The 15,368-nt window shown below is 46.7% G+C and overlaps 1 protein-coding gene across 4 annotated transcripts in view; it reads right to left on the minus strand.

The window, feature by feature from the left end:
* KLHL3 (kelch like family member 3) overlaps positions 1 to 11,999 on the minus strand; it is a 41,171-nt gene extending 29,172 nt beyond the window's left edge. The window contains exons 1-3 of one of the 4 annotated variants that reach the window (XM_068697950.1): positions 11,851 to 11,999; positions 4,512 to 4,628; positions 1,530 to 1,636 (exon numbers count right to left, since the gene is read on the minus strand). In XM_068697950.1, coding sequence (XP_068554051.1) covers positions 1,530 to 1,636; positions 4,512 to 4,628; positions 11,851 to 11,864 — 238 coding nt within the window. In that variant the 5' untranslated portion in view covers positions 11,865 to 11,999. Of the gene's footprint in view, positions 1 to 1,529; positions 1,637 to 4,511; positions 4,629 to 5,399; positions 5,426 to 9,296; positions 9,726 to 11,850 lie in introns of those variants that run through there. The other 3 variants (XM_068697951.1, XM_068697952.1, XM_068697953.1) reach the window with 3 other exon arrangements.
* Positions 12,000 to 15,368: the final 3,369 nt, after the last annotated feature.

Consider the following 15,368-nt stretch of genomic DNA (forward strand, 5'->3'; position numbering starts at 1 on the left):
TGGTGGTTAGCTGATTACTGGTTAACTCGCAGCGTGAGGGATTACACGTCCGGAGAATTCCTGCATGGAAACACGAGCGGCCCCGACCCCGCTCTGCACCACCGCGTTCCCGCTCAGGTGACCTCTAAAGATCAGAGGGCTTTCCAGTAACTTTCTATTTATTTATTAATTCTCGTGAGGAATGAGCATCACAAGCACTCCCAAGTCCCCTCTGAGGTGCCCTCTGCCAAAAGTTGCTCCTGAGCAGGGCTTGCTCTTCCGCCTCCTCACCACGGCCAGCACCCACCCGCTTCCAGCTCCCTAAAAAACACAAATGCTTTCCCCCTGAGCTCACCGCACAGACAAGGCCACCAAGGCAAGCCTCACATCTCATCTAACATTCAGACGTCGACTTACACTTCAGCGTTATATGCTTTTTTTCCCTCCCTCCATTACAGAAAGGAAGAGAGGATTCCCAGATGACAGGCTTTCCTCAGAAATGCTGCATTCTGCTCCCAGCGAAACAAAATAAAAGCAAGCCTAACCCAAAGGCTTGTAGAAGCATCCACGTGGCCTGCTTCCAAACAGGTCCAAGAGCTCCTATTGAACTTGGCTTTCTCCTCCCCAAGGCCACAAACCAGGGAACATAAAACAGTGGGAAAAATCCCCAAAATGCTGAAGCTCTGGGACTGTAACCACCATTCTCTAGAGCATACAAACGTTTTATTTCTATTTGGTTAAGCCAGCTTCTATCCTGGAAAGGAGGGGCAAGGAAAAGGAAGAAAGCTAAGGAGCTCCTGACCAAACTGATGGTACTAGAAGGACTTAAATAAGCTGGTGGCTTGGCTGCCTTGGGATTGACATGGCTCTTCTTGCTGCTCTGCCTGGGCACAGCCAGTGACAAGCACAGGCTATAGGTATCACACGAACAGGGCAAGGATTTCGTCCTCTCCTTCCCTTCTCATTAAGATTGCATCTGCCCTGACCAAAATATGCTGGACTGCAACAACACTCCCTGCAAAAAGGCAGGGCTGCTAATACATGCTTGGATCTGGAGAACAACAGTGTTATTTCGGGCAGCAGCAACAAGTGCCATGGGAGATTAAACATCCGTGACCGCGAATAAGCGTCTGCAGGGCTGGGCTACAGAAACTACAACTTTTACGCCAGCAACTTCTTTGAAGTGCACCACAGCCATTAGGGCACTGCACATGTGCTTGGTGTTAATTATGTGTGTTTTCCTGACCCGAGTTCTTGTTAAGGAATTAAAAAACATACACACAGCGAGTCAAGCCTCCTAATAATCTTCCTGTGAGCTCTGTGCTACGCGCTCCCCCTGTAGCCACGCTCCACTCCCAAGTCCATCAATTGTGCCTAAATGAATTAGGCAAGGATGCTCAGCAACATCCATCACACACAGCGAAGTGCAGACCGAGCTGTACTTATTTCTCCAGGCCATGCCTCCTGCCTCTGCTCAGCTCCTGCCGGAGGCTCAGCAGAGCTCCCAGCCCCTTCAACCCGAGCGCAGGGTCTGGTGCAGAGCGCAGTACCTGTAAACATCGCACAAAAATAAGGGCTGCAGGCCGCAAGGACCACGCGGTGGGCTTCCATCTCCACAGTTTCAGCCACAATCACCACGTCACAGAGGAGCCGCTTGCTGGAAAAACACCAGAAAAGACAAAGATCATTTCAGAACTCCTGGTCAGGAAAAAAACAAAACACTACATTGGTAAAGCCCCTAAAAAGTAAGCAGAAGTCCTACTGTTACAGACAAGGCACCTGAGCTCCTGCCAAATCCTAGTGCAAGGTCCTCTTGTCCTTCAGCTACCAGCTCCTACCAGTGCTCCCCTACAAAACAAAGCCTGAATCCTCCCGACACCGCAACCCTTCCCATGGTTCTGCTGTTATCCAGAAAAACTCTGGAAGCCAAACAAGGTCTGGATGGGAAAGGGACTCCCTCCACCTCTTAGAAGTAGGGCTCAGAGAAAGTACAGAAGAGCTTAAGAGTTTGGGCACCACCTGGAGCCAAGCCCTGACAGATTTATAAAGCAAGTACCAGTCATGCAAGGAAACACCCGCAGTAATTTCGTTTTTCCACTGGAAAAAGGTAGAGTGAAAAAACGATGTTATTTCTGCACATTTTGGCCCTGAAGAACGTGACCAGCAAAACACCTGCTGGTGCTGACCAGTGCAGAGGCTGCCCCAAGCCCAGGGAGGAGCAGCCCATCAGTGAAGTCTATCTGGGGGCCTGAGGACTTCATTTACAACAGGAATTAGTCTGGGATTAAGAGGCGCCAGGATAAAAACAAGGGGCTCCAAACGAAAACCAAAAAACTCCTGAGCTCCCCCACTGACTCATTGTACCTCTTTGGCAAAGCCACTTCATTAATCAGTGACCTTTCCTAGCAGCCCCACGTACATCCTTTGAGGATTCATTAGTTAATGTTTGCACAGGGCTTCAGAGATGTAGACAGCTAGAAGTGCTCAGCCTCCCAATAAGTTGGTTTAAGATGTTTGAGCATACAAATGCAAAATAAGGGTGTTCTTTCCAAATGTCAAGCCTGGAAAAAAAAAGTTCCGTGTCTGTAAATCTAGATGTCGCCTTCTCCTCAGAAATGTTTATCACGATGCTCTGCTTTCACTTAGGCAACCGCATATGAAATAAATACACACAGATCTTCTAACGGACTAGGTGTGTCTCCTCCTCCATATGTTGGATTACACGAACAAAATTATTTGTGAAATGGAGGGCTACAGTTGGAAAACAGGAAGGAAGTAAGAACTGATAACCTTTGTTCTGCTTTCAGCCCAGTTTGGAGGAGATGACGGTGGTAATGGGAGCTCTTTAATGGTCTGTTAATGGAAGCTTCCCCATATCCTTCAGCTTATGTAAAAGATGCCCTGTTCAATTCCTCTTTGGACTACAGTTATTTAAAGCACCACTCATGAAAGTTAATTTAATTTACATTTGAAAGCTACAAATTCCAAGTGAGCAACATATTGCAAATAGGTTAAAGGCTTAGCAAGATTCTTCTAGACCCTCTGTATGGGATTTCTTGATGCATTTGCTTTAAGGCACTATTATTCAAGGTAGCTATTAACACTGATTGTTGATGGCTTAAGGGATCACAAGCTCAATGCACAATACAATGGACATGAGAACTGTGTATTCCAGAACAGCAGCAGGGGCTGAGGAGGAGTACCCAGAAAAAGAAAACATCAAACAGGTGCTTAAGGGAAGCTTTTAATCTTGCATTTTTTTATCACTTGACCACAGCACAAGATCTAGCTAACTACAGGCACTATAAAACATTGTCAGTCTCCAGCTATTCCCACTATGCTTCATTTAACAAAGGAATAATGGTAGCACAATAGATTTCTGAATATAGCTGCACAAACTTCTATTTTCAGATCCTTTGCTTTCAGTACAAAGAGAGGACTAGAGGGATACCAATATATAAAGAAACCATACTCTGCTTCATTTAACTGTTACAAGGGAAAGATATTTCCATTTTCTGTTCCTTATGCAACTGAGAATTTCTGTGCGACATCTGTGGAAGGAGACATTTCTAACCCTTCTCCATACTGAAGAACATGTATGTTGGGAAACTATTTAACCTACAAAAGAGAGGTGGCTTCTACATCATCTTCTGAGCACCTAACGCATGGAGAAAAGAGTAAATGATGTTTACTCATACCGTCTGGAGAGAGAGGGAACTCACTTGTATGACACGTGTCCTTTCCATTAGGAATTCTTTTTAAAAATGTGATTTTAAGTCTGTGTTTGAACGGTAAGGGACTCAAATGAACTACCTATAGGAACACCTGCTGAACTTGTGCCTGGTTCATGAGGTAAGAGCCAAAAAACAATTCAGACTCAGCTACTGTCATCACATCAGTGACACAGTGGTTCTTAAAAACTGCGTTCTTCTCAGCCTCTGTTCTCCTTGTACCTACGCAGTTATTTAAAGACACCAAGGTGTTCTCTTTTAACCAGTAATAGGATTTTTAAATTTGCAAGTAGAGTTCTAAATTGTTGGGGTTTTCTTCCTACTTTGAAGTGCTAAGCCCAGACTGAACGACACTGCTAGTTAAACAAAATAAGAACGGTGCATTAACAATCTTTGGTCTGTAATTATGTGTAGGTGTCTTAATGTCTGAAATGTTCTATTATTGGTTTTCAGACCATTAGCTCAGCTAAGAGCATAGTTTACAGCTAAATTTGATGTAAGTAATGGAAAATGCTAAATGAATTATCATCTATAAAAGCAGGATATTGCTCAGATAATGTTTTTGAGCCGTAGCTGGCTTCCTTCTGACTCGAACATAGGCAAGTGTGAGACTGGGTACAGCAGCTCATCACAGAACAGCTGTATTGTAGCTGCCTCCTCCTACTAGCATATTAACATCCTCCATGCAACCATTAGCTGTGACCAAGGTGGCAGAGATTTTTATTTATTTATTACATCTCCCAGGAGCCTGTTTTATTCAGCACAATCCCACTAAACCAGAGAGGATGCCCAGAAGTGTACCTCCGCAGTTCGTTCATGACCTTGAACGCCTTTCTCATGTGAGAGGGGTTGACTGTCACTGTGCGCTGCTCCTTTTCATCCTCAGCTGCCTCAGAGGATCGGGAACTCTGCTTAATGCTGAAAACAGGGACAAAAAAGAAGTAGAAAGTTTGATTCAGTGACACACACACAAAAAAAAAAGTATCCTAAAACTGCAGCACAGGGCATCACGCATGGAGTTATTACTTGCACGTTTGTTAGTCCGATCACGTTTGCCACACGAAGAGCATCACAAAACGCAGCCACCTCTGCATGGATGTTGAAAGCCAACCAGCCCACATTTCAATCAGCAGGGAAGAAAGTGAAAAGGTGCCAAACGCTCGAGGACAAAGCCCAGTCTTGTAGGCTGCAGTCCAGGAAAGCAGTATAAGTTGATATTCAAGCCAGAACATAATTGCCTGACCGAATAGAAAAAGACTTCAGCGCTGGGAACTGCAAGAGCACCACGGATACTTTAACAATCACACAGAGAAAGAGAAGTTGAGTTTTCCACATTTGATCTCAAAAACCTAAGCATAGAATATATGACTTGTATCTTCAGCTATAGAAGCAAGTAGAAAAGGACTATGAAAACTAACTGCAGGTTTTCCAAGCGCGAGCTTTACAGTGGTCACATCCAATTTCCATTGTAGCAATAAGTCTATTTAGTGCCACAGTAATGTATAGAAAGAATTACTGAGCTAGACTTTCTTAGCAGAACCACAAGCTATATAGGTAATGTAAAACCAAACGCACCCAGTTTTGTGCTGTTTAACCAGGCCAACAGGTGCCTAAGGCACATACATGTCCTCATTACTTTGTTCTGAGCGCTGGCTCTTTGTACAGCATTGACATAAGGTCAATATCTACCTCTATGATTTGAAAATGTGTGAAATCACTCAGAGCTAAAGGTTTCCACCTGTGAAAACAGCAGCATTTTAGTGCAAGATAACTGCACCGCTTAAATCCACAGCTCATTCCTTCCACCTTCCAGCAGGCAAAAGCAAATAAGACGAGTTGAACAGGGTTGTCCTTGCCAAAAACCAACGCCAAGTGAATGGCACCCCTTGGGAGGTAATCTCGTGGCCACCATCCACCAGGCTGGAGACCTGCTCAGAGTTTTCCTTCCAGAGGAAGGTCTCCATCAGCTTTGGGTTTGTCCCCATCTCCTTGTAACCTTTCTTAGCCGTGCTTGCATCATGATAAAAGAGGATGAATCGGGTTAAAGCAAGAGTCTGGCAGCCTGGCTTTACCAGCAGATCACTGAAAAAGGGTGCAAAGCCAGGGAAGCATGCAGGATCCTTCCCCAGAAGAGTCAGATGGCCTCTACCCATGTACGTATTCATGCACCTATGCACGTATATACATGTGTACACACACACAGTAACTTTTCTGTTGAAAACCACAATTATTCATGATTCACTACCCCTTGACAATGTGCAGCCCTTACTAAACATTGCACTCTCCCCACTGCCTGCTCCTGACCACCTCCTGTTCCCGGTGCTGCATCCCCATGTCCCACGAAGCTCACTGTCCCCCCAGCCATCCTCAGGAGGCCAAACTGTCCTCCCCCAAAAGCACTGAGCAGAGCTGCAGCCAAGCTGCACGCAGCTTGCACACACGCCTGCATACTGAGCGGCCTCCAGCTTTGTGCCTGAGACAAAGGTTAGCCTGTAATCGCCAAAATCCGGCCAAGTCCAATTCCTTCACTCTGCTGAGCGAGTTAAATATTTCCAGCCATAAGCGAAGCCGCGAGGCTGAGCACAACACAACTCAGCACTTGTCTCAGATGAGGGAGACAGCTTCCCCGCCTGCACCTTGGTTGTCATCCAATTAGCCTTGCACGGCCAGATAAAAAGCAGAAAGGAGTGCACCTCTTGTTAAACATTTAGTGCTCACGGGGCTGGCACCAGGCAACAACACAACCACTTTTTCTGTCCCTGGAGAAAGTTGAATGTGCTCCGTGCCAGCGGTACAGAGTGACGGCAGCCCAGGTCTGAACACTGCAGTGAATTAGCCTCCTTGCCACATGGACACAGCCAGATTCAGCTCAGCCTCTGTGCTGTATCGATCAAAACCCTCTGCTGAAACCTCAGGCCAGGCAAAGTTTGACCACAGCTTTAAAAATCCAGCGCAATGCCTTGCTTTCAGAAAAGCCAAGCCTCCCCTCACAGCACGCCAGAGCCAAGCCAGGAAAAGTGGGGCTCTTACACTGCAAGCAACTTCACCAAGCTTTCGGTCTCCAAAGCTGAAACACCTACGGGAAGCAAACACATCAAGAAAAAGAAAAAGAAACAGAAAGAGGTGACAGCAGACACCTGGGGCAGGCACAGTGGGGCCACCGCAGGGCACTGCTTGCAGTCATGGTCAGAGATCAACCTCACAGGATCCAAAATCAAGCCCTGCACGCAGACATCACGAGGCTTCTCGAATAGAGAAAAGCACTCTGCTGAGATTTATTTGTTAGCACTCCAACGCGAGAGACCAAAGATTCATTATTTTCAAACTTTTCAGCTGGCACAAGATACAGATCAGGGGGCACAGCAAGTTTCATTGAACGCCAACGCAAACGTCAGATCAACAACTCTCCATAAAGGCTTAACTCCACCACCCTCCGTCTGTGTATTTTAAAAGCAAAGACCTTGCTTCGTTTGAAAAAGATCAAACAATTCTTCCTAAAAAGCATGAAAAGTAACTTTTTGAAAAGCATCCTGAAAGACATTCTCAGGTTTACTAGCAGGGGTGAATTTCACATTTTACCTAAGAGCCAAAGGATCACCACAAGAAAATACTGAAGATTATCCAGTTAACAACTTGTTTCAAAAAATAAATAATTAAAAAAAAATCAAGATATGCTATTTAAAGTTCTTTCCAAATGACTCATGTAAGAAACATTTAAAAAAAATTAAGGGCCGAGAGCCTTTAACTCATTTTGAAACTGAGTCAGCTTCCATAGAATTTCTCCCCATTAATATATGGAGGCTGATTTTTGTCTGGGAGATCTCACACCCCCATGCACCAACTCGCAGATATCGCCGACACATTTCCAGCATCGAAATGCAAGAACCCACAAGCTCCAAGCAAATGCAACCTGCCACAAAAAAAATAAAAGCTACCCCTGGGAAGAGCAGAATAATGAGAATAATGCATTACATAACCCAGACCTGAGGCTTCTCCCACTACGCTGAGAATTGTTATGCTTCGGAATTACTCCGTTATTTTATTAACGGAACAAAGACAAGGAAAGAACAAAGTCCTCGGATCAAAGGCACCAAGCGGGGTGTGTGGGATCCCACAGCCCAGCACAGGGATGCTGCTCCCAGCGCCCCCCGTTCGAGGAGCTGGTGTCCTACAGCCCCAGCGGGACCGGCAGGCCGGGTGCCAGGAGCAATTTGTTCTATTCCTGGGCTATCTGAGGCCGTGCACCGAGTGAATGGACAAATGATTTAATTTCCCTGGGCCAGATGAGCAGCCTCGTTAGGGACACAGCAGGACTCTCCAACGAGCAACGAGGCCCGTCCTTTCAGAGCGCGCCAACCCCACTGCCGCTTCCCGCGTGGCTTTTCAACTTGTCCCCGAGTCGAACAAACGCACCCCCATTTCAGAGCCCCAGATTATGTCAGCCAAGTCAATCAGAGCCCCATTTCCACCACACTTCTCCTCTCACCAGCAGGGGCTTGGCTCAAGCCGCCCGCAGGCTCGCCTCAGCTCCCGCCTGAGCACGGCCGCATACCAACCCACAGCAAGGTATTTTAAACACCCATAACCCGCAGCTCTGCTGCGTGCATGCATCTACCATAAAGTTGGGTTGCCTTAGCTACCAGCAGTAATTACAGACGTCTTTGTAGATTATGTGAAAGAATAAAAGCTCTCCTTCGAGCTAAACTGTCCCCTTGCAAGATTATCGCCGCGTGGAGAGCTGCTAAACCCCAGGAACAAAAATCAAGGCTCTGCCAAAATCAGTTCTGAGACAGGCTTTATGGGAGCCAGAAGTTCACCCTAAAGGAGGGGCAGTTTCCAGATGAGCTTTCCTTCAGAGCAAAAGGAAAACACCACAGAGCACTGGGGGGCTCCGGGAGCCGCTCTCGACTCCACAGGCCCAGCGCTGCCCTCACGGCCGGCCCCTTCAGCCCGGCATCTTCATGGGCACTTCATGTCTCCGTGTTGAGGGATGAACGATGTATTAGCTGTGAATCTGCAAAGCCTTGGGCACTTCTTTCTGGGGTACTTTACAAACATCACTGTAAAATGTCAATCTTTAGTTTCTGACAGGTTTGGCATAGCTTCGATCAAAAAATTTGAAAGGTACCTAACAGCAGCTCCAAGTCTTCAAAGCTTAAACGCCACGTTAAGATAAATTAGGACTAAAACATTTAATCCTGAAGTATTTTTATTTCTTTACTGTAATAATTCTTTAGAATCGATGACCAAAATCATGGAGCCAACACGTTATGCCCAATAGTGTTATTCCTCGAGTCAAACACACAGTAGGAAAAGGAAGTCAGTGTAGCAGCATATTTATGAAATCTTAATTTCTTAATTTTTCTTTATGTATATACAAGACAGTAAAAAATGTGACTGGAGGAGTTCAAACACATGGATTTTAAGAGGATTTCAAAGAAACGTCATTATTAAAACATTTCAGATAGAGCATAATGGAAAAGATTTTTAAATAGTATTTTTATCCTATTTAGTTGAACTTTTTCAGTGCCTGCATCAGCATGGAGACATTAACTTAGACAAATACATAATTGGCACACAACTTACCCCCAGAAGTACATATCAATGGAGACAGAAGACCTCAGGGGAAAAGCAAACTTCAGGAACTACTGAGGAAAGTCTTCACTGACAATAATGGAAGCAACAAAAAATAACCAAAGTGACAAGAATACCATCTGCTTTCTCCATATTTCCCAGACAAATACTGTGAAGAGGCTACCACCACTCAGAGAGATATTTAAAAATCACAGATAAAAAAATTTTTTTTTTCCTTTCCAAACTCAAAAATCTTGCACATAAAGTCTCAGAGTACCAAGCCCAATCAGACACCATTACGCGTTTTCTCCATAAAATGAAAGTCTCCATCAGCACAGTAAAAAGAATCAGTCAGGATCCTGGGATAACTTGTTGCCAGATGCGTACATTTCAGGTTAAATCCCCCTTGCCCACGGCTGCTTCTGCCCCTGTGCAATGACATGGGCACATGACACCACTGAACAACTCAGATGTGCAAGCTAGCAGGATATTTGAGTCCTGGCAGGCTTGGGACCAGAGTCAGAGGTGATGCAAGCACCAGTAACGTGTTCCTCGTGAACTACAAAAATGGCAAATGAAAAACCAGGGGGAATGCTGCTGTCATAAAAGCCACAGAGTGTAAAATTTAAGGCCTAATCTGCATGACATATTTTTGAGTCGAAATGCACGGTGAAAGTACAAAAACAGGAGGAGAACCTTCCCACAGAGCCGCCAGCCCACTCACCGCCACAGCACTTATCAAGCAAGGTCATTTTCTAAAGCCTCCTCTCAGGTCTCGTTCAGAGCAGGCAAAGCAGCTTTGCTGCGGTTCTATATGACGTTCCCTTCCCGACAAGAAAGCAAATTAATATTTCCAGCTCTCCTTGCCAGGAGTCAAACCCCACTTTGTTACTGCCTGTGACCACCTCCAGGCTTCCTTCCTCTTCCCAAAAACTAGAAATGAAAACAGGAGTTTGGATAAGCATTCCTCACTTCCAGAAGCAGACAGCACGCCAATGGGGGCAATCAATCCTTCATGTCCTAAAACTGGACAGTCTGGGGGAAAAAAAAAAAAAGAATGAAGCAAAACAACCCAGGCACTTTCCAGGTGACTTCTTCCCCACTGAATCCCCAGCAAGAGGCCCCCGTGCGATATGGGGCCCAATATGTGACAGTGCCAAGGATGAGCACAGCCTGGGGATACCAGAACAGCTCCGCTGTGTCCTCAAACACAAGGCTCATTTACATAGACATAAAGGAAAAAGAAAAAAAAAAAAAAGAAAGAAAAAAAAGAAAACATTCTATGTTTTCCTAACATGTTTGCCTAACATCTAACATGACATTACAAGATTTCAAGGCACTGGAAATTAATATCTGGATATCAGTATCCGAATTAATATCAATAGCTGGCCTTTCATGCCCTTACTGGAAATGGAAGCTGTACTAATTTAGAGAGACATGACGGTTGTGAAAGGGTGCGTTGCACATTAAATACTCAAAGAATTGCAACTCTGGGGTCGCCTAAGGGTAGAAAGCCCTTCAGAGCCTGGGAAGTAACTCTGACAGGCTGCAGCAAGTGCTGTCCTTCAGCTGAGGGAAAACACCCACAATTTAGGGGTTGACCCCAGTTTAACTTTCCAATGTATCATATTTAAACAAAACTTGTGTCAAGCCCTGAGGATCAGTGCTACCAGCAGGTCAAGCCCCCTCTCTGTTCCCCCACCCCCTGCAAGGTCACCAGCACAACTTGAGAAGGAAGCGCTCAGCATATCCTGTTTAAAAGAAAAATACAAAAAAGAAACAGCTTAGTGTTTAGCTTGAAGCCGTACAAGCGTGCTTCTGGTGTAGGAAAAGCACCCAGACAGCGGGGAAGAAGAAGGCATGCAGAGGAGGCAGCGAGCGCCGACCACCTCCCCGGCACCTCCGTAGTCCCTGAGCAGCAATCATCTCTTTTATGCATTCAGCGGGCATCAGGTCGGCTCAGAGCATTTCTGCACACAGGTCTTGGAGCTAAATCATCACCTTGCAGGAAATAAAGTACATATGGCCCAGCAAACGTGCGAGGAAGGCACAGGATCCGCTCCTGCCTGCCCTGCCACTCATGCAGTCTTCCACGTAAGCACAGGTACATCGACCCCCGAGGCTTCCCAGGCGTTACAGACTTTCATTCATTAGCCACAAAGCCCCATATACCTGCAGGTATATTAAACCTCCGATTTAATTCCCAAGTCAGTTGCCGGAGGTCCAAGCAACACACACGGCAAACACAAGCCCAGCGCTCCGCGAGGTGCACGAACCGCTCCCACGCCGCTTGTGTTCCAGGTGCACAAGCCCTAATTTTATTATTATTGATTTTTTTTCTTCTTTTAACACCCTCCTGGAGCAGCCTGCTTGACCTCCCTGCTGCCCTCCAGCACCCCCCCTGCGGTGAGGCAGCCCGGCACCGTGACACTGCAGCATCCCCCCCCCCCCCCGGCCGGCGCAGCGGGGATGCCACCGAGGGGGTGGGCAGGAGGGGAAGGAACCCCACCTTGTGCGGCGGATCCCAGCCCAGCAGGGGCCCGCAGCCCCCGAGCTCGGCACCCACCTCTCCTCCTCCATGGTGCGGCGCGGCCGTGCTCAGCGCCCCGGGCCCGGCATGGCTGCGAGCGGCCGGCCCCGGGCCGCGTCCTCCGAGCGAGGCGTCCCCGGCGCTCCCCGACGCAGCCACTGCAGCCCGCGCCGCCCTCCTCCTCCTCCTCTCCTCCTCCTCCTCTTCCTCCTCCCCCTGCTCGCTCGTCTCCGAGCAACAACAGCGGCGGGGGCGGCCGCAGCTCCGCCCGGCCCGGCCCGGCGCTGGGGCAGGGCCCCGGAGCAGGTGGGGGAGCCGCGAGGCCTCGGGCTGCCCTCAGCGGGGTTCAGCTCGGGGGGGAGCGGCGGGGCTGTGGTGAGGCCAGGAGGAGCCCCCAGCCCAGCTGGACGTGGTTGTTGTAAAGATGGAGAGCTGGGGGAGAGATCCCAGCAGTGTGGGACAGGAGGGAGCGGGGGGGGTCGTGGTGCTGTGGGCAGCGCTCCCCTCCCTGCCCTCGCTGGAAGAAACGACGGGCAAACCACCAAGGCTGGCCTCAGAGCTGCTCCTGCCCTTCTTATCTCCTTCCCTACACGAGCAGCAGCCCCTCTCTGCGTAGTTTCCAGTTTTGCCAGTGCTGCTGATAATCCAGATAACGGGGGGCTGCTGGATTTGGGCCTTCTACAAAGTCCACAGTCCACCAGGCCAAAGTCTTGCTGCTGCCCAGGGAACAGGGCCCTCCTGAATCGCTGCTGCTGTGCAGCCTGGAGGACTGGACCCAGAGTTGCTGTTTTCACTCTCCTTAGTACAAATAGAGGGCCTTTTGCATGTACTTTTTCATTTTATTAAAATAATTTCCTCAATCTTATTCTGCTACGATGAGGCCCTAGAGGTTAATTATACAAAGACAAGAACAATTGCTTTCTTCTTTGCTTTTCCATTTACAAGATGTGCTTGTGCAGTGGAAAGAGGTAAGTAGAAGTGCCCAAGAGATTGCTGTTGCAAGATGCCATTCTTTTTTGTAAATAGTATCACCCCACCCTTTTACATTTCTCCTCCAGTCCTTCTTCGTACCAAACTAATTTCCATACATCCTTTAAAATATATCAGCAATAATGATTTCATAGATTTTATTGCACCTTCCGCATGAGGATTTAAAGAGCTTGTTGAGAAACTTAACTGGTCATCATTCCCATTCTTCAGATCAGAAAACCTGAAACACCTGGAGGCTAAAGGACTTTATCAAAGCTGCACGGGGATGGAGATTTGAGAGTGCTGCTGTTTAAACACCACTTGGCAGTCCTCCCATAAACAGAAGAAATACAAGGCCATGAAGTCAAACCTCATCCAGGATTCAGGTAAAAGGAGTGATTCCTGCATTTTCCCTTTGAGAATCCTGTTAAACTAATTGGTTTAACACATTAGATCCTCAAGGATTTCCCAAGCATCTGTGCAGTCTTACAGTCATGATATACAACGTGCAAAACATTAAGACAAGTTCAAATCAGAGAAAAGGCAGCAATACTAAAAATAGTAGTAATTTATCTAGAAAATGAGGGCTGAAACTTGTTTCCATTGAGTAAGTCCCTTGACAGTCATAAAATGTTAAATGCAAGAGCAAGTCCTGAAATTGCTGCCAAATACCTGTGTATTTCTATTAACACAGTTATTTAATAACAAAATAATATGCTTTTACCACCAAAATCTACACTTCAATCAACAGCCCAGGGTACGAGGTACATGGGGTGCACCAAACCAGCAAACCTGCTTTGTCCAGCCAACACTGTGCTCTACAAATGCTGACAGCAAACACAGGAAGGTAAATCCCAGCAACAGGAAAGAGCAAACCAGTGAACAGTCACAGCTGGGATGGAAAAAATGCATGTTCCAGTAATCACAGACTACCTTTATAGTAGCCTCACAAAATAATCGTGCCCGGATAACACCCCAATATAAACATTTTTGGGTTGTTTTTAAGTACAGAGAATGTTATCTTGAAAAAAATAAGTTTTTTTAAAAGGAGTTAACAACACTTGATGGGTGGCATTGTTCAAAAAATCGTAGTAGGAAGAATTTAGGACTACCTGGGCTATCTAATCTATTCTCAATCACTGGCAACCATATAATGACACTCAGTTTTGAAAGGTGCACAGAACAACCATGCAGTCAGTACTGCGTACCGTGGCCTACCAAAACCTTCCCAGATACCCGTGACAACCTTCAAATCTGTAGAAGACCAAACCCCACAGCTCTAAAGAGCTGCAGGGAGAGATGAGGAGAGATCAAAGCACTGCAGTGACCCTACAACAGTAAGGAACTATTTCAATAAAAATGCCAGGAATGGAGATGATAAAAACATCCCCTGCCGATCCGATTCAAAATTCTCACCTGGCCCAAAGTCTGGCAATTTGCTTTAACTCTGAGTTTGTCAGTAAACTACACTGAGTGTTTTTAAGAATTTAATTCTGTGAATAGCACCAACATGTTCAGACAACACCCTGTCAAACTCCAAAGCTTCAGCAGAAGCCAGAAAGACCTCCCCTCCCCAAAACCCAGCAGCAAGCACTCTGTTTCTCTCTGCATCAAGGTGGAATAAAAGTCCTCTCTGTCTCTGCAAGGCAAACTACAGGAGCAATGAATCACAGGATCATAGTTTAAAAAACAGTGCAAACAGTGACTCAGTAACAAAGGTGCCTCAGCAGAGAAGCCCTGAACATGTCCTACTTCTAATTATCAAAACCCAAAGCTGTTAGTTTTAACTGGATGATTCCCTTCTTCCTTTTATGATTCTCCTAACATACCACCAGCCCTCCATGTTACCAAAGCACTGCCAGAATTTAGAGCTCACCACTTTTACATTTAAAAAAAAAAAAAAAAAGGCAGCTCAAGTTTATCTCCTGCAGCAACCCAGAGGGACCCAAGGCTGAAAACGAAGCTCTAGGAGACCTACCAGGTAGGGACCTGTCCTGAGCTGGAATCACCAGTGTTTTGAAAGCTTAAGAGGTAAAAGACTCCCACCGAAGCGGTGCTTCCTAAAGCATGCAATCTGTAAGTACAGAGGCTGGGAGCACCCACCAGAGCCCTCTGCACCCCCCGGGCCCCAGGAAGGTCCTGCTCCCAGCAGAGCTGCTGCAGGAGCTGTCACCGCTCCCAGACTCTGAGGCTGTTGCCCTCTGCTGGCAGATGCGCAATTTCTGCACTCCCGTCTGCCACACTCCGTTGAAATTGGGGTTTATGAAACATGCTTTCCTTTAATCTTTAAAATGAATCACCATACCTATAAGGACAGTGTTCTTTCTCCAACAGTTTCATCATAACACTACCAGCTTTAGAGTAATAACCTGGCCACCTTCACCCCCAGGCTGTTGGTTCAGGAGCACAAGGCATTAAATTGCTCACCCTACCCGGCAGTAACAATTAGCAGAAAACGGGTCTTCCTGCTCCTCCTCTGACTCTTTCCTGTAGCATAAAAAAAACTGATGTCACCCACAGGCAGCAATGTCAGCAGCATGAGCTTCCTGCGGGTTATCGTGGAAGATTCTCAGACAGATTTTGAT

This window comes from Anas acuta, chromosome 14, assembly GCF_963932015.1.
Source record: "Anas acuta chromosome 14, bAnaAcu1.1, whole genome shotgun sequence".
Taxonomy (NCBI): domain Eukaryota; kingdom Metazoa; phylum Chordata; class Aves; order Anseriformes; family Anatidae; genus Anas; species Anas acuta.